At 49.3% G+C, this 18,286-nt stretch overlaps 1 protein-coding gene across 6 annotated transcripts in view; it reads right to left on the reverse strand.

Annotated features, from left to right (window-relative positions):
* Positions 1–400: 400 nt before the first annotated feature.
* ANP32A (acidic nuclear phosphoprotein 32 family member A) overlaps positions 401–18,286 on the reverse strand; it is a 118,910-nt gene continuing 101,024 nt past the window's right edge. For 5 of the 6 annotated variants that reach the window (XM_054239403.2, XM_002753274.7, XM_035259036.3 and 2 more), the window contains 6 exons: positions 9,168–9,317; positions 8,807–8,929; positions 5,856–6,054; positions 4,381–4,478; positions 1,897–1,960; positions 401–1,629 (listed from right to left, as the gene is read on the reverse strand). In XM_054239403.2, coding sequence (XP_054095378.1) covers positions 1,568–1,629; positions 1,897–1,960; positions 4,381–4,478; positions 5,856–6,054; positions 8,807–8,929; positions 9,168–9,317 — 696 coding nt within the window. In that variant the 3' untranslated portion in view covers positions 401–1,567. Of the gene's footprint in view, positions 1,630–1,896; positions 1,961–4,380; positions 4,479–5,855; positions 6,055–8,806; positions 8,930–9,167; positions 9,318–14,447; positions 14,633–18,286 lie in introns of those variants that run through there. The other variant, XM_035259035.3, reaches the window with a different exon arrangement.

Consider the following 18,286-nt stretch of genomic DNA (forward strand, 5'->3'; position numbering starts at 1 on the left):
CATATGTAAACCTCCGGGTTTGCGAAATAATTTGTTTTATACATTCCTGAGTTTTAGCCATACATTCTTTTTACAATATCACAAAGAAAACAATAAAAGATATTCAAAACGAGGTTCTACGGTTGGCCTGACTTGACTGTTTGGGTATTTGGTTTTTTTAGTAACTGTAACTTTTTAAAATGAAGCTTTTAATGAAGACACACCACCCAGTCTTGCTTTAAGACCAAAAGTACCCAAACTTAGTATCACATTAGATATCTCTCTCTCTCTCTCTCTCTTAAGAAAAGCTATTCTATCAGGTAACAAAAATGAAGTTCCCCCCTCACCTAGCAGTTCATCTGGAATGCATCTTGAAAAGATCAATGGCCTGTTGGACTCAAAGAAGCCATCCCCAAAAAAATTGTATAAAAAGATTTATTGAAATTTATCAATGACAAACAGACATAAAACTCAAAGTTTGGCTCTTCTGAGGGGCAGGAGAAAAACTGGTGCAGATGTTCTTTTATACAGATGAAACATGGGTTCAGAAATTACACGTCACTTCTAAAGCAACCAGAAGAGGGACACAAAAGCAAACCTGTACATTCACTAGGAATTTGCAGTCATTTCAGATTTCCACTAGGTAAGAAAATACAATTTTGCGTTAGTTTTTCCGTGCTCGGGTGTATGAAAAAAAAACCCAGCCGACATGCAGCAACGTCTCCAGCGCTTAGGTCCGTAAAAATTTTCTAAGCACAGAAGTACATGTGGAAGAATTCTCTCATCATTTTTGTAAAACAAAGCGTTCTAATATTTTACAGAACAAGATAGGACTTTTTTTTTCTTTTAAAGAAGTTGAAGTTTGAGGGTTTGTTTCCTTCTCTTTTAATTATAATTACCAAATAAATCCATTTTCCTTGTAACTCACAAGCCTGCCGTTTTCAGCTCTCTGGCTCATAAGTTCTCAAGAGTCACATCAGAGTCCTCTTTGTAGAGTGAAGCCCACCACCATCTGTGAAGGGGAAAAGGGATGAGAGATGGGGAATGTCCCCAAACCAGTGCCGAAATACGCCTTTAGGTTGCTATTTACAAACCAGGGCGTTGGATGCCTCTAGCAGGCCCGAGAAAAGCAGGTATCATATGAACCAAAGCAAAAGATTATGGCTGGGGCTCAGCCCCTCCTCAGCGTTGAGTAACCTAACTGAGACCAGCCATGGCCTTCCACCCAACCCAAGAGACTTGGGAAATACCAGGAGACGTAAGAGAACTCCAAACCATCCTCTTTGAGAGTCAGGAACAAATGCTCACTTAGTGTGTACTTAGCTATCGCATTTACAGGGACAAAAACCGGACACAAAGAAAAAGTAGGGGGAAAAAATAAAGAGTGGCAGTAAAAATAGTATTTTATTCCACCCCCTCCCGCCCTCCCTCCCCCCACAACCCCCAGTACACTTTTCCCCTCTCGTTCCCACAGCAACGTTACAATCAGAAAAAAATAAGTTTCAGGGGGCAGGATTGGAGGGGGGGAGGGGATATGGGTAAAAACAGTCAAATCACAATAGGAATTTTTCAAAATAGGTTATTCCACTTAGTCGTCATCTTCTCCCTCATCTTCAGGTTCTCGTTTTCGCTTCTGACCCCTTTCTTCTTCTGGAAGAGTAAGAAAGAGCCATTTAGATTAGTTATTCATCTCGCCTCTTCAACTTAACCCACCCAATTAGAAGCCAGGGGACCACATGACTAGCAAGCCATGCCATTCGGGGAAACTGAGTCAAGGTGTCTGCACAGCTGGAGCGGGAGACCTGCAGTCTTTAACAGGAGTGTCCTGCCTACTACCAGGGGCCTCGGGGTCTAAGCAATCCCAGGTCAAAGTGAGAGCCAGGCTTCTACCAGCTGAGAGTAAAAAGGCTGCCATACCACCAAGCTCTTCTTCATCTTCCTCGTCATCTACCTCTCCATCATTATAACCTTCTTCATCCTCCTAGGAGAAAAGACAGACATGAGAACATTGGAAATGCCCCGGCCTCGGGACATGCTGAGGAAGCCACACAGAGCACAAAAATGTGGGGTCACCCCCAGCCTCTCAGAGCCCCCACCAAGACTTGACATCTCGAGAGGAATATAAAGCAGAGGTTCTTAATTTATTTCTGATCAAGGACCCATGTGGGAATCTGCAGAAAGTTGCACTCCTCTCCAGAAAATGCCCGCATCATTTATAATATTTGCAAGCAGTTTCAAGGGGTTATGGATTCCATCCCCAGGTTAAGAACTCCGATCTGAAGTCCCTGTAAGGCAGGCAGCTTTCCAGTCTGCACATTCTGAGGAGAACGAGTTCCCGAGCAGACTCCCTGCTGTGCAAAGTAGGCCATCCTTTCTTGCATCTGTCCTCAATCTAGTTTTGGCTTGAAGGGAAGACCCCAGTTTCAGGAAATCCAGATTCTGTGGGCAAGTACAATGTCCCCTGACCCAGCCCCTTCTCTAGCTTGCAAACTCGGATCACCTGGAGGGGAGGGAAGGGGGAGAAAATTCAAGCCCCCTGAGGCTTGAATTCCCAACCAGCTTGAGACTCAGCAAAGTGTAGACTTTCACTCTCAACACAGGGCCTTGCTTTCCTCTGCTCCTGAAGGCATACGCTAGTTAAAGCTCTGCTTGCTAAACCCGGTTCCTGAAGTTTAAAAGAACTTGGCGACAGACTTCTTTTTATCAAGGGAAATATTCTTTTAAAATGTCGCCGAAGAGTTCCCGCATCAGTCTGTTTGCTAAGGTTCTGCGTTTTTGTTTGTTTGTTTGTTTGTTTTTTCCAAATGTCTCCTTTACTGAAAGCTGGAAATATGCAGATGGTCAGTGAGATTAAAAACCCCCCAAACCCCCCCATATGCTGCACGCCTGTAACAGGAAAAGGAAGATGAAAGAGCTATTGGCCAATATAACTTACTGCCCTCTTCTAGGGAAACCTGTTTTACTAAGACTTTATTTGTAAAATACTCACAATATTCTTTAGAGATGAGCCTAAGAGTCCAGACCTCAGGAGAAGACAAATGCAGCAGCACAACTAAACTCAAACCAAGCTCATCTCACCAGCTTTTTTTTTTTTTTTGAGACTGAGTCTCACTCTATTGCCCAGGCTGGAGGGCAGTGGCGACCTTCTTGGCTCATTACAACCTCCACCTCCCCGGTTCAAGCAATTCTCATGCTTCAGCCTCGAGTAGCTGGGATTACAGACACCCACCATCAAGCCCAGCTAATTTTTGTATTTTTAGTAGAGACGGGGTCTTTCCATGTTGCCTAGCCTGGTCTCAAACTCCTGACCTCAAGTGATCCGCCCGCCCCGGCCTCCCAAAGTGCTGGCATTACAGGTGTGAGCCACCACACCGGACTCTGCTTTTCTATTGTCATTGGCCTGTGTCTCTCGAGTCTGGGCCGGCTGACTGGAAGACACTATCTGAGCGAGTCCGTGTGGCGAGCGGATGTGTCTGCATCCTCCATGGAGGGAGACAGGAAACTGCTGGGGGAGTTGGGAGGGGACACAGGCACCTTGTCCAAGCTATTGTCATTTGAAAGCTCTCCAGGTCTAACTTTTGCAATTTGCAAGAGTTGATTTAGAATTCTGAGCAAGTCATAGACAATGACTCTGCTACAGAGAGGCTCGGAACATACAAACACAAAACCCAACACACAGTGCCAGGAACCTGGAGGAGGGTGCGAACGCCTACAACAGGCAGTCAGACACTTACCCCTTGTCAGACACTGTCCTTACGCGTTTTACTTACACTTCACTTTATCCTCTTAACAACCCTACGAGAAAGCTATCGTGATCCCTGTTTTACAGATGAAGAAACAGGCTCAGAAAGGTCAAGTCAATCGTCCAGGGACACACAGCTAGCGAGTGGTAGAGCTGGGACTCGCCCCCTCACAGACCTTGTTAAAAAACTGGGAACCAGCCAATCTGTTTAGGAAAATGGCCAACTCCTGACGCTCTATTTGCATAGTGTCACTCTCTGATTCGGGATCCAGCAGTGTTATCCTGCTACCTATTAGTTCAAGGCAGTCTTTGGTTTTCTCTAACACACAGTTTAAGTGCTCAATGAATATCGTAATTAGCATATGAATACAAAAAGCAGAAAATGGTGCCATGTGTTCTGTGCTTCTTCACATAGAAACAAAGGCCAGGTCTACTCCAGCAGGTTGAGTCCCTGCCTCCAAAATCCTCTTCCCTTCTCCGCCTCCCCAGAACCAGCCCAGCGAAAGGCTCTGAAACAGACTCACTTCACTACCCACCACGGGGGAGCAACTTTCCTAACCAGGGCTCCAGGGCTGCCAAGGCTGATGACAGAGGCGTTCAGTGGGGCTGCCTCAAAGGGGCAGACGGTGGCCCTGCCCTGCCCACCCCAGCCTCCTTACCTCCTCCTCTCCACTCACGTCCTCCTCTTCACCTTCCTCCTCCTCATCCTCGTCCTCCTCGTCTTCCACTACCTGAGCATCTTCATCATATTCCTCCTCTGTGCAATCGAAATGGGGAATGGAAACAGAACTAGTGAGGAGCTGGCTCTGGCCCCATGCAGCACAGGCCCCTGTGGTGCCTTCAGTGTGGGGCCCACGACCCTCCCACACCTACCTAAGCCCAAAGACGGAACACACTAACTCTCACGCAAACAGTGCTGACATAATTAAACACATCCTGAAGTGGTGCCCAAGGTAAGCCCCCTCCCAAGTGTTAGGAATGTGAGACTCCTTCTGGAGGTCTCTCACACTGAGACCACCAGGAAACTGTCAGAGCAGAGCAACAAGTTCTGGGGCCTGGGAAAGCGGCAAGGTCAATTCATTCACAAAGACCACCTAGGCCAAACTCCACACGTTGAAGGTGAGGGATCTGAGGCACAGAGAGAACTGACTTTTTCAAGGTCACACATCAAGTCACTAGCTGAGCTGGGCCTAGGGGACCTGGTCCCAGGACTGCCAGTTTTGGCTGCTGTCTGCCACATCATGAGATCCCCACCAAGGCAGACATGGTGTGAGTATCCTGCAAAACTCTCCCAATTGAACAAGGAAAACCAAAATCCTGTATCTGAATTAATCAGGCAAGTGTCTCCGTTCTCAACTTTATCTGGCCACGAAGACCCATGGGAAAGCTGCCCTGTGCTGGTGGCAAGGGAGGGCATGGGAGAACTTCCTTCTTTTCCCTCCTTCCTTCCTGTAGGCCCCGACTGCACACCACACTGCCAGGGAGCCCAAGAAGCTGCCTGCAGCCCCCCCATTTCTCAACACTTGGGGCTCCTGAGCACCTGAGCAGTGCCCCCAAGTATGGGCCTGTGGCCTGCAACCACCAGGGGGCCCCACAACCCCTCTGGCTCCAGACCTCCTCTCCACTACAGAAACACCTAGATGGGAAAGCGGGCGGGCGGGCGGGCACGGGTGGGCATCCTGAGGCCACACCCTCCTCTCTCTCTATCCCCTCCCTCTCTTCCTGGGAGAGTGTCTAAGTGTGGGTCACACTATAGAAGGCCTGTAGAATTCCCTCTGTGGGGGCTTTGGAAAATAGACAAAATTTGAAGTGGAGATTCAGGTGGATGGTTTTAAAGGAGTTATTATGCAGTTGGAGAATCTCAGGATAGTTCCATGAGCATAGGACTCATGCTCTGTTCTTTCAGGGAAGTCAACCAATGAGACAGACTAGGGACTATGGCAAACAAAGCAGACAGCTCCGCTCCCCTCCATAGCTTTGGAAGGAGGTAGCTGCCTGACAGCTGGCCAGCCTACCACAGTAGCTGGGTGGGGGCTTCCCAACACCCAACCCACCCCACTCTGTAAAACCAAGGAGGAACCCCCCAAGGCCTCAGCTGGGCCCCTGCAGCCCCAGCCCAGCCCCTGCCACCCACCATCCTCATCTTCCTCCTCATCATCCAGGCCCTCCACGTAGCCCTCAGCATCCGAGTCAGGGGCCTCCTTGTCGTCCCGGTCATAGCCGTCGAGATATGTGAGTTGCGGGAGGAGCTTGAACACGTTTTCTCGATAGTCATTCAGGTTGGTTACCTCGCAATTGAAAAGGTCTAAGCTCTTGAGGTTTTCTAACTTTTTCTGCAAGTGGAAAAATGAAGTCAACAGTAAGTGATCTGTGGGGGGAAGGCGGGGGAACAGCTCCAGCAAACAGGCCAGGGTGCCATGAGGCAGTGTGGACAGACCACGACTTCCAGGTGATAAGGAAGCTTGGATTTGGCTCTGCTTAGCCATGGTGTTTGCCCAGACACATCACCTGCGGTTTGTGGGCCTCAGTGTCTTCATCTGGAAAATGGGGGGGGTTGGACTGGAGGATCTTTGAAGCCTTATCCAAGGTTAACACTTTCATTCTACAATTACAGCTTCTGTCTTAACAGTGACCGACTTGAAATTAACCTGGGGCTTTGTGAGTGCAGGAGCCAAGAGGTTTGCTGCCTCTCCCTGAGACTAAGGAGTGGGGGGAAACCAAAAGTCAACTTGAACTCTTTCTGCATCTGATAATGAGGATGATGAGGGCAGTTAACATAGCACTTCATGTACTGGGTCACTTGATCTCACAACCGCTGTAAGGCAGAAATAATTATTAGTTGATTTCACAGATGTGGAAATGAAGGGCACAGGATTGGTAATTCATCAGGTGGCCCAACTTCAGACCTGTGCTCTTACTCTTTGAATACTGCCTGTCAAAAGAGAACAAGAGGAAAATCCGATGGAGGATCCCAATTCTGTCCTTCGTATATGACATGATTCAAAGATTTTTACCAGATGGGTTCTCGCCAATGTTATCCCTGTTCGCTCGTAGAGGAAACTGAGGCCCAAGAAGTGAAGGGTCATACTGCTGCCAAGTAACTGAGCTGCATTTTGACTTCCTACCTCACCGACCTTCGAGGTACCAGGGACAAAAAATCTTATCCCAGGCTGAGACCCTGATCCAAAGGGCACCAGGTCTAACAAGGGAGTGAAACCACTGCTCCTTTGAGTCAGTGTCGGAAGCTAGGTTGTTGTCTCTTCAACCCTGCAGTTGAGACCTGGGTCATTCTCAGCAGGAGCCAAGGGCAGGGCGGAAGTCTTGACAGTGGTCCGTGTGGGCAAGCCCCGCACCTCCTACCAAAAGCAGCTTCCCACCCCAGGGAGGTGAGGCAACGCACACTGACAAGCAGGGTAGGGAAAGCACTGAGACATGTGTGATCTGGGCAGGGGGCAGTGGACAGTGTGAACATAAACGTGCCTGATACCTAACGGTGACTGAATCACAATGTTTCACAAAGATTTTATACACTCAATCACCCATACACACATACACAGAACTTCAAAGACTTTTTCCTTTTGCAATGACATTACAAAAGCAAGACTTCCAGACAGATCAAAATCGTCTGTCTTTCTCCTAAGAGACTACTGGAAGACCTGAAAAGAAGTTCTGTGGGAAGCATATTCTACTAGTTGGCCCCAATGCCATCAATGGATAGGTAAAATTTGAGCGTGGAAAAGACATGCCAGTGTCTTGTTCTGCCACACTGGCCAACAGCAAGTCCCGTGAGCATCCATGGAGGGCAAGGAGTGCCTTTTGGGATAGAAACCCCAAAAACACCAGTCCAATCTGAGGGATACCCAACCTCCCCTATAAACCCAGAAGAGAAATTTGGCAAACGTGGCCAATTGTCCTCCTGACCTTTTCCTGATTCTAGATGGCTGAGGTGCTTCTTTTTTTTTTGTGAGACAGTCTCACTCTGCCACCCAGGCTGGAGTGCAGTGACGCAATCTTGGCTCACTGAAACCTCTGCCCCCACTGCTGGGTTCAAGTGACTCTCCTGCCTCAGCCTCCCGAGTAGCTGGGATTACAGGTGCCTGCCACCACGCCCAGCTACTTTTTGTATTTTTAGTAGAGACAGGGTGTCACCATGTTGGGCATGCTGATCTCAAACTCCTGACCTCAGGTGATCCACCTGCCTTGGCCTCCCAGAGTTCTGGGATTACAGGTGTGAGCCACCGCGCCCAGCCTTATGAGGTGATTCTTAAGTATATATTCACAACAGGTATATTTCCTTCATGTGGTAGTATTTCCTGTTCCAAAAGAGTTGTTATCTCATCAGTGACACATCTTAGAGCTGATTTCCTTAAAATCAAAGGAATACAGCAAATCAGATCCTAGTAATATGTAAAGTGTTCTGAACATGACCTGCCCCTTTCTGGCTGGTAAATCAGTGAAGCTTGGGAGCTGTCGATCTCTATAAGGATGAGCAGAGGAGCCAGAAATGCTACCCAGGTCTCTGAGGGCCTGGCCACTGTCACACCAAGGACTGGTGACCAGGGGCCACTGTCCTCCATGCCACGCTGAGGAAGGGCTGCCTGCACGAGGCTCTCACACTCCATGGTTCTATGTCAGGACTGACTCATCTCCCACAGTTCAGAGGTCAGCGACCCAAGGAGAAAACGGGAGTCCACCTCCAGGGCCAGTTTAATTCTTGGATCACTCCTACCTTTCCAGACAGGGACAAGCCGTGCCCTGAACCTCAAGACATTATAGCTCAGGTTTCCAAAGCTGAGCAAAAACTGAGTGGAAAAGCAGGAGACCAGAAATTGAGACTAGGGTTCTACCCCACCTGTACAATAGCTGCCCATTCTGTCTGTGTGACCTTGGTCAAGCTATTTCACTTCTCTGGACCTCAGTTTCTCTATGGATGCAGCAGAAACAATAGCTCAATTCTGTCTCATAGCACAGCATGAGAGTCAAAGAAATTAAGCGGGAAAAGGACAAATGCAAAAGCAGTATTCGCTGATGCCAATTCCTCCCGCCTCCTACCCCTGCAGGGAGGGGACGGTCCGGATGACTTACCAGTGGCTCTATTGTGCTGAGGTCTTTAATTTTGTTGCCACTTAAATTTAGATGTGTGAGGTTCGGACACTTTTCTGCCAATACTTCCAGGCCCCCTGAGACTCTGTTATCGCTTAGTTCAAGCTAAACAAGGCAGGGAAAGAAAAAGCAGAAATGGCTTTTAAAATAAAGGCTCCCAGCTCAGAGCTGCCCAGCTTTCCCCAGACGGGCAAGAAGGGAAAGCAGTCTCAGGGAATTGTCTGGCATGCTGGTGCGAGCACCTGGCTTTCCCCTCAATTACGCTTTCTAAACACAAAGTAAGAACCTTCCTCCTCCCCACCCCTGCCTCCCGACCCACACAGACTCCAAACACTCTATTTACCTTCTTAAGTTTGTTTAACTTTGGTAAGTTTGCGATTGAGGTGAGGCCTACGTTGATTGTACTTAAGAATTCCAGTTCTTCAAATTCATCTGTGAGGCCTTCGAGTTTGCCTTCATTCGACCGACTGTTGTCCAGGACAAGTTCTTTCACCTGCAAGAAGGACCGACTGTGTGAGTGGAGGTGAGGAATGGGGCGGAAGCAGGCGAGGGATGTTAGAGGACTCCTGGGAGAACAGGGAGACAGACACAGGAAGCAGCCCATCATTCCGTCACTTCTTCCTGCTTTCTGGATCACTGTGCTGCTAATGACCACAGGATGGATTTGCCCACCCTGACTTCTCTGCCTTTTCAACATTTGGGTGAGAGGAGGCCTGTGGTGAGCAGAGCTGCAGAACCAGGGAGCCACTCCAGACAGGGGCCTCGGCTGGACCACAGAAGACAAACTGAGTGAGTCCTGATGCCTTTGGCAAGGTTGGTGGTCTCATTCCAGCGCTGCTCTGGCACTCTCCCAAAACCCACATGCACCAGCCACAGCACTGCTGGGGACTTCTGGGCCTTGCCCCACCACCCCAATGCCCTCATGAGACCCCTACATTGAGAAACAGAGCTTTTAACTCTATTTAATTTCAATTAACGTAGGTGCAAAGAGACACAGGTAACTATTATATTGGATAGCACAGCTCCAGACTTTGTTCTTCACCGTCCAGCATAGATGTGGAAGGAGAATGGAAACTCCCAACCCTAGGATGGGTCCATAATGAAATGCTGAAGTCAAGAAAATCCCAAAGTCTGTCTTTGGAGGCACCTCTGTGGCCCTATCTTTTCCCCATTCAACTCTCCTGCCCACAACTTGGGTCCTAAATCCTTTATTTCTAATGAACTAGAAAGAACTGAAAAGAGCCACCTTTTCACAGGACTGTTAAGAGGTAACTTAGGTGAAGGTGAAACTGCAGGTTCTAATGACAAAGGCAAAAAGATAGGTTGAGGGAGAGTAACCAGGTCGCAGGCACAAAATGACACTGGGAGTAAACAAGGGAGACCCGGTGTGTGGCCCTCCTTCCAGGCAGCTGGCCCACAGTTCTCCATCCTGCCCCAGAGCAGTCCAGCTTCTGGGAAACCTGGCTTCTCTGGACTGGAGGACACCTTAAAGGTGATCCCTGCCTGCACCTCCTATCTGAAAGAGTCCCTTCAACCCAGGATACAGAAGCCCAAGCTCCCTGCACCTGCCAGGAAACAGTTACCAGTATCAACTAGATTTGCTGCCTCCCTCTCTCCCTTTCACTTCCTTTCACAGGCCCAGATTTCTCACCAATGGGTCACATGGCACAAGCTCGGTCTTTCTCTACAGCAGTCCTGCATTGTTCAAAGGGCTGCTCCGGCCCCTCGGGGCGTTTTCTTCTCTTGGATAAGCAGCCAGGCTTTCTAACCAGTCCCTGTCCAGGGCTGCTCCTGCTCCTTTGAGCATGCCAACTTGCCTAGCTTCTTCCTACTGGGCCCAGAATGACCAGGTGCCCCTCCTACTCAGGGATCTCTGGGCCAAGTAGAGATATGGGGGAAAGGAGATGGAAATAGAGTCCACACGAAGCCTGCTATGCCCTTCCTCGGCCCACTCTTGCCAGTGGGCAGAGCAGGGGAGCGCTGGGGTCCATCTGGATCTCAGAGTCCTGCAGGGCCCTGCAGCTGCCTTGTCTTCATCCTTCAGTGGTGGGTGGAGGCATGCCGCTCCGCCCGGGACAACAGCAATTTGTGGCTTTCATCTGGCAGAGCCCACAGAGTGGGAGAGCCAGGGAGCGCAGCCCTCTCCTGGAGCTAAGGAGTTCTCAGCCTAGGAAATGGTCACCAAAGCCCACCTTCCTGTTGGGTCTGGGAGGGGGAGGTTCAGTCCTTTCCCACCCGCTCGGTCCCTGAGATCCAGGTGTCCAGGTCAAGCCACCTTCTCAAGGTCATGGCAAGAGCGCCTGGGAATAAATCCTGTGAGGCCTTCTGCCCTAGGGCAGGGAAGCAGTGTAGGGCCAGGAAGCTGGGCCTTCAGGGACCAGTGCAAATGGAGGGAGAGTGTACTGGGGGAGGGGAGCCATCGCCTTTGAGCAGTAAACACTGGAGTCACATGGCTCAAAGTCTTCTTTAGTAATTGGTTTCCTTGGAAGGCCCTGGGAATTCTTGAAGCTCCACCAGAGCAAGGCAAATACGAGAAGAGATTCCAGTCTACCCTCAAAGACTGCAGGCATGTGGTTTTTCTAGATGGGTCAATGGCTTCTCCTCTTACTGCTGTTAGCCAAGGAGAGGAGGGCCTTGGAGAGCAGTGCTGGGGAGCCCAGGGAATTCGTCCAGGAAGTCGGCCTCCTTCCTGGAGAGGCACAATGCTGCCTGCCACCCCTGCCCAAGGGGCAGCTGCTGGGACAGGCTGCCTAGGAATGCTACAGATAGACATAGGTTTTAGAGTCCTGACAAAGCCAGTCCCCGGCTTCTACCATCGCACCCAAACTGGTGGTCTCTCCTCTCGAGGACAATATGCAAGCAACCACTATTAATGGTTTTATCAGAAATAATGATAGCATGTTTCTTGAGTACTCGCTAGGCACACTCTAGGTGCTTCATACACAGTCTCATTTAATCCCCATAACCACTCCTTGGGGTGTGTGTTGGCTCCGTTTTAAAGGTACATCCGAACTGCTTATCCTAAAATCCCAAAACAAGGTCACAGGAGGGTGTCTACTGCACCCAGGTGGCTGGTGTTAGCCACAAGATAAGGAGGGGCCCCTGATGGCTTCTTGGGACAGGAATCTTGGGCACAAGCTCTCCCTAGACCCCTAAGTCAATTCTACAAGTTCTTGGCTGTGTTGGGGCTCAGAATACATGACCCCAATGTAAGGGGTTTTGGTGTGCTGAATACTTTGAATTAAAGGAGATTGGAAGGCTTCAGAAGCAAGCTCTGTGTGACTTCCTCCTGCCCTCCTGTCTCTCATCCTCTCTCCCTAGAAGTCAGAGAATCCAGAACTTCTCTTCCCCAAGGCGGGCCACGAAAACTAGAATTCCTCTTTCCCAAAGCAAGCTGAGAAAGTCTACTCTCTTCTCTCCCTTCTCCATATCTAGGAGAAAGGAATGCTACACAGAGAGGCCAAGAAGAATCTGAACAGACAGGCCTTGCTGGGTTCCCTCTCAGCCTACACCCCTTTGTCCAATCACATTTCTTCATGCTGTTATTATTCCTCATCAAATCTAAGTATAAAATAGGCAGTTTTCCCAGGTCTTTGGGTCTTCTCTGAAGGTTCTCATGTCACTTACAACTTTGATTAAATAAATTTGTTATGCTTTTCTTTTGTTGTTAAGTGTTGGCCGTGAACTCTATGATGGGTGAGGAAAGGGATCACAACTTTCTGCCCCTACAGCCGTAACTGCTCCCTTTCAGCTCCTCTTCTAACTTCCACCAACCAGGTGGGCACCACCCCAGAGGTCTCTGCTCTGGTTACACGTCCTTAGCAACCCAAGCACACAGCCCAGCCCTGCACTGGCTCAGATGACGCTGCAGGAGCGGGCAAGGATACGGAGAGGGGCCTGGGACCCTGCTCTTCCCCAAACAGCAAGAGGCTGCTTCCACTCCCTCGGGAAATCCCCATCTCTTTAAAGGTGAGGTCTTCAGAATCCCCACTGTTTCATGCGGGGTGAGATCACAGAGGGGAGGGAGGGACCAGGGCTTAGACCTGAGGTTCCTGATACCACCAAAAAGCCCAAACCACATGGGGGAAGACCCACTGTTTGTTGTGAGGTGAAGAGGGGTCCCAATGGGAGCAGCAGATGAGCTGTGAAGTACTGAAATACACCAAACAGCACGAAACCAAAACACCAGCCCAACAGCTGCCTGTGAAAGGCATCCCGTCCTCCTCCCTGCCTGCCTCCACACAGGGCCACACTTCCTGTGAAAGGCATCCCGTCTTCCTCCCTGCCTGCCTCCACATAGGGCCACACTTCCTGTGAAAGGCATCCCGTCCTCCTCCCTGCCTGCCTCCACATAGGGCCACACTTCCTGTGAAAGGCATCCCGTCCTTCTCCCTGCCTGCCTCCACATAGGGCCACACTTCCTGTGAAAGGCATCCCGTCCTCCTCCCTGCCTGCCTCCACATAGGGCCACACTTCCTGTGAAAGGCATCCCGTCCTCCTCCCTGCCTGCATCCACATAGGGCCACACTTCCTGTGAAAGGCATCCCGTCCTCCTCCCTGCCTGCCTCCACACAGGGCCACACATTCCTCGTGCTCCAGTTTCAAAGCCTGGTCCCACCCTGAACGTCTGCTACAATACCAAACCCATTTCCTCTGTACTTGGCTCTAACCCTTCCATGTGAAGAGCACATCCCTTTTCCATCCAGGGTGTGTTCTGCTTTAAAAAGAAAAAAAAAAACCAAGGCCCACTTCCCCTGCCAAGTCCTGGGTGTGAGCGAAGTGCAAAGTTAAAATTAAACTGAAAATTTGTACTTTTGTAGACTCTTTCCCAATTCCACCGGCCATTTAAAAATATCCAAACGTGGTTACTCTATCTGGTTGAACCGAAATTACTCTGCTTGTATCAGAAGCTTTTCCAACACCCCAAAAAGAAACCTACACAGGTCCCAATGTTCACTTCATTCCTCAAGTGAACACCTAAAAGAGGCCCTCACATTCACGGGAGGCCAGTGAGGCAACACTAAAGGTTCCCAAGACGTCAGAGTGCAGGGGCTCCTGCACTTCCTGAAAAACCTGTCTCCGAAGCAAAGACTTGCCAGTCATTTTCCACCAGTGGGACCCGAAAATTCCACGATAAACACAAATACGTTACTGCTCTAAGGAACAATCTGTTGTTTTAAAACTGAAATCATGTCTTTACAGATCTTTTAAATTTGACCTTTCCTCTCTATTCCCAACATTGCAGCGCTGGTCACTGTCACCTCGAGTCACTTTTGCCTGCTTTTGCCTGCTTTTGCCTCCAAACCAGGTCTCTGTGACTGAGGATGGAAGTGGTCAGGAGGCAGCCTGGATCACCGGGAACAGGACTCGACCTAGAGGGCAAGGACCCAACTGGCTCAATGATCTCAGCTCTCTCCCCCAGGCCTCAGGCTTCTGCCTCTGTAGAAAGGGGTTGATGAGATCTGTTTAACCTATGAAGGGTAAACTCCAGCCCAGAAAACATTCCTGGCTTCTCACTACCTTGGGAAAAATTCAACTTTCTACACATGACCTCTAAGGTTCTCCATTCTTGGAGCTCCCTCCCCTTCATCCAATCTCAGCACCCCCCATCTCTCACTCTTACCCTACAAATCCAGTTCCCCTCCCCAGGAAGCCTTCTCCAGCCCAGCTCTGTGCATCCTGGGGCACCAAGGGCAGCTGCTGCATGAATCATTTAATCGTGTATTAAGCATCCGATCCTCCTAGAGGTCAGGGACTGTCCTTCTCTGTAATCAGCCTAGCAGGGAGCGGAGACCAGAGCAACTGCTTGACAAATGTCCTGTTTATTGCGCCAGGCATAACATTAGGTGCCGGAAATACAGAGGTGAGTCAAACTGTCGTGAAACATATTCAACAGTATTCAACAGAATAAATGTTGGATGAGCCCTACCTTTTATAAACAATACCAGTATTTTTTGGAGTCTTTCTTGCGCCCCAAGACAAGCACAAGCCCCTGAGAGGCATATTGGCTGTGCACACTCTCCCCCACCACCTGACTGACCCAGGGTTCTGCATACACGTCTGCAGCCCTCTCTACACAGGGGCACGCCTGTGACATTGTTGTCTGAGGGGACACCGAAGAAACAGTAAACCAAGGTCGGGGTCCTTGCCAGCAAGAGGTGTGGTGGCCGGCTGGGAGGAGACAGCGACCAGTAAACAACTCCAGTCCAGTGTGCCAGGTAGCAGGACCAGGGCTGGGCCAGCGTGCATTCTTCAAATGCCTCCACCAGCTGGAACAGGCACACTGAAGGCAGATGAGGGAGACCCGGAAGGACCAACAGAGGAGATACACTATATCAAAAGCTGTAAAATGAAAATCATAGAGCCTCTTGCTTAAAAATTATGAAGAATTTCAAGACAGTGACAGTAGTGCATTAAACCAAGTGTACGCTGTATGCGCCACCTGCCTGCGAAGCTCGCCCTGATTAAAGTAGACAGTGTGGGCCTGAGACAGAGCTCTTTGAAGGACAGGACCAGAGAGAATGAAGCGCAGTTAGAACTGCTCCTTCTTTTTCTAGTACTTCCCGAGGCAACATGGAAAGGTGGACAGAAGGCAGGCTCCCGAATCAGAGAGAACTGGCTCCAGTTCAACTTGTCTTCTTTTTGGCCAGCTTACTGTAAGCTTCCGTTTCCTTCAGTGACTATAATGTCCATCACCTAGGGTTGGATTAAGTAAGAATGTACTTAGAGCATCCCCAGCTTGGCAAAAGCCACATGCCTTCCCCTTTATCCACGGCCATGTTTACTGTTGTGTTCAGTCCAGGCACAAGAATGGGAACAAAAGGCAGGTTAGCAGATTTCAATCAACTCATCTGTCTGTACGGCTTCCTTACGGAAAATGAGAGGCCTCTCACCCTGTTGGGGAACCAGGAACCGTGTGCTCAAAACAAGCCCCTTTGGATCTTACATCCACACCTTGTTTTGTTTTTCACACTAACCCTTGATTGGTCTTTTCCTTCACGGAGCAAGACTTAAGAAATATTTGTAGCTTTGGTTTCAAGCTTGTCAGTCCCTGACCAATTTGGTTTTCAGGTTCCAGTCTTTGCACACAAGAGAAGACTCATATCAAATTGACCCTGTGTTTTTGGTGCTCGTGGGTTTTAAATAGGTCAGCTTTTAAATGGGCCGTCCCCTGCTGCAGATCCCATTTCAGCTAGAAGGCCAGATTGTCTGAGACACCAAGGTTTTAGACTGGGGCGATAGATGTTTGTCACTTTGTGGTTTTAACATTAAATCTATCGTTTTGCTTAATAGCCAGTGTGGCAAAACCTGCAAAAATCAGTCAGGTTCCATCTTGGGGAAAAGTAAAAGCTCTGGGAGGAAAGTTAGACATTTCGAAAGCTAATAAGACCTTAGGGATCTCCTAGGCCAGTGGCTTTCTACATTTTACACCATGGCCCAGTACACACATTTTTAACGTGTATGCAGGCATACGCAACTGAAAACAACACTTAACACTTACTTAAAACAAAATATGTCTAATGTGACCCACAGTCTACAAAACTTTGGTGAAGCTCAGCTCTTTTTTTCCAGAGGAAGAGGCAAGGTCCAGAGCTGGGCCCACCCAGAGTCACTGTGAGCTGGGCGATTCATTTCCCCACAAGACACACCACCACTAGGGATTGGAACTCACGTCCCCCATTGAAGACCATGAAATTAACAGATCATCCGGGTAGCTTCAAGTTGCTGCTAACAGGAGGCCTCAAAAGTAGTAGACCCTGATCTCCATACCTCTCAAAGCTCCTTTAAAACCTTAACTAGGGGCAGAGTCCCCTATTACTTTTAAACAAACAAACAAAAATCTCCCTAAGAAAAAAGCATCCATGTCTCTGATTTTTTTTGTTTGTTTGTTTCCTACAATAGAGCTCTGAAGGCAGGCGGGGAGCACATGGCCTAGGGAAGTCGGTGACGCCATCCTTATTATTTTAGGGAGCAAGGAACACAAGCTGAGGCGAGCTGCAGCGGTAATTAAGCTGTCTGCCAGGGCCCCAGCTCATAGGCTAAGCCGCCGGCACGGGCAGGGCCCGCATTAACATAAACCCTGTGACTTGCTCCTGCACCGTCTGGAACCAGCTTCCTCTCTCTCCTCCCTCGGGTGTGAGGAGGACTTGGATTTCTGCTTCACCAAAGCAGAGGAGCTGGTTTCACTGCAGATGTTTCAGCCAGAAACACACGACTCAGGGCAGTATTCCGCAGGCTTGGGATGGCTGCAGGACCTGAGTTTGGGGCTTGCAAAATGGGCCTGTTTATCTGGTGAATCCTAGCTGGGCCCCTCCCTGATATTGTTTCTTTGCTTCCTCCCCTTAAACCTCCTTCCTACTTTTCGGCTGGTCTAGACTCTACTCCATAGCAAGGACCTGTCAGTTCTACCTCCCGCAGGAAGCCTTCCCTGATTGCCCAGCCCCTAGCCCAGGCCTGCCTAATTTAAGAGCATGTATAGCTCTTAAAGGTGTTCACAGAGAAGCAGGAACTTTGGGGTCTGAAAAAGAGAAGGAGGGGTCTGGGTTCTAGCTTTGCTGGGAGATGTGAGCAGCAGTGTGGAAAAAGGGTTTTAGAATTGGCAAGCTACATGACCCAGGGAAAATCTCACAGACTAGACTCTTCTAAATGGTTGTTCCCTTTTCACCTTCAGTGGATGCTGGAAGACTGAAGAGGTGGGCACTGGAAGCAGAGTCCCAGCAGGCGGTGTGTGAATGGTAAGCAGGAAAGAGAAGGAAAGGGGGCTAAGATTTCCTCTAGTTTCAAAATTCTCTCGGTATATACACTTTGAGCATGAGTGCCCACCCCACGTCTGAACTCAGTCACTGCTCCCCAAAGAACGTGGGCAATTTCATGCGTCAAGGGGTCCAGGATTCATCACTAAGGGATTCCAGAAAGGAAATCTGGGACATGGGGCAGTTACCCAGGTAATGAGTGAAATGGGAAAATCAATCATCTAATCTCTTAAAACATACCAGCAACCCCAAAATAAGTACAACGATATCAATTTGTAAAAATAATTAAAACAAGTTTTAAAAAGCCACATATCAGAATATAAAAACACAGCCCCCAGAGGCGCTGGGTGCTGGGTTCTGAATGTGAGTCAGGCATTGTCCCATCTGATGTCTATCCTCTCACAGGTCATTGGAGTGGCCTCTAAGATGCCTGGGGTGGGAAGAGGGGAGGGACCAGAATCACCAGTCACTACTCAGATCCATGAGCTGGCAATTTGGTGATTCATAATACAAACCCACAGCCGTTCTTGGCGATCTTATTATGGAGCCACAGCACTGCACCCATGAAACAGCAAAGCCACAGGGAATGAAGACCAGGGCCTCGAGGGCAAAGGGGGGAAATCCTGCTCAATCTTCCTCAAACGCTGCTTGGATCACATCACATCACGTCTTATTACTGCCCTGTCCAAAAGCTTGTAATGGCCACGGG

The sequence above is a fragment of the Callithrix jacchus genome, chromosome 8, assembly GCF_049354715.1.
Source record: "Callithrix jacchus isolate 240 chromosome 8, calJac240_pri, whole genome shotgun sequence".
In the NCBI taxonomy this organism is placed as follows: Eukaryota; Metazoa; Chordata; class Mammalia; order Primates; family Cebidae; genus Callithrix; species Callithrix jacchus.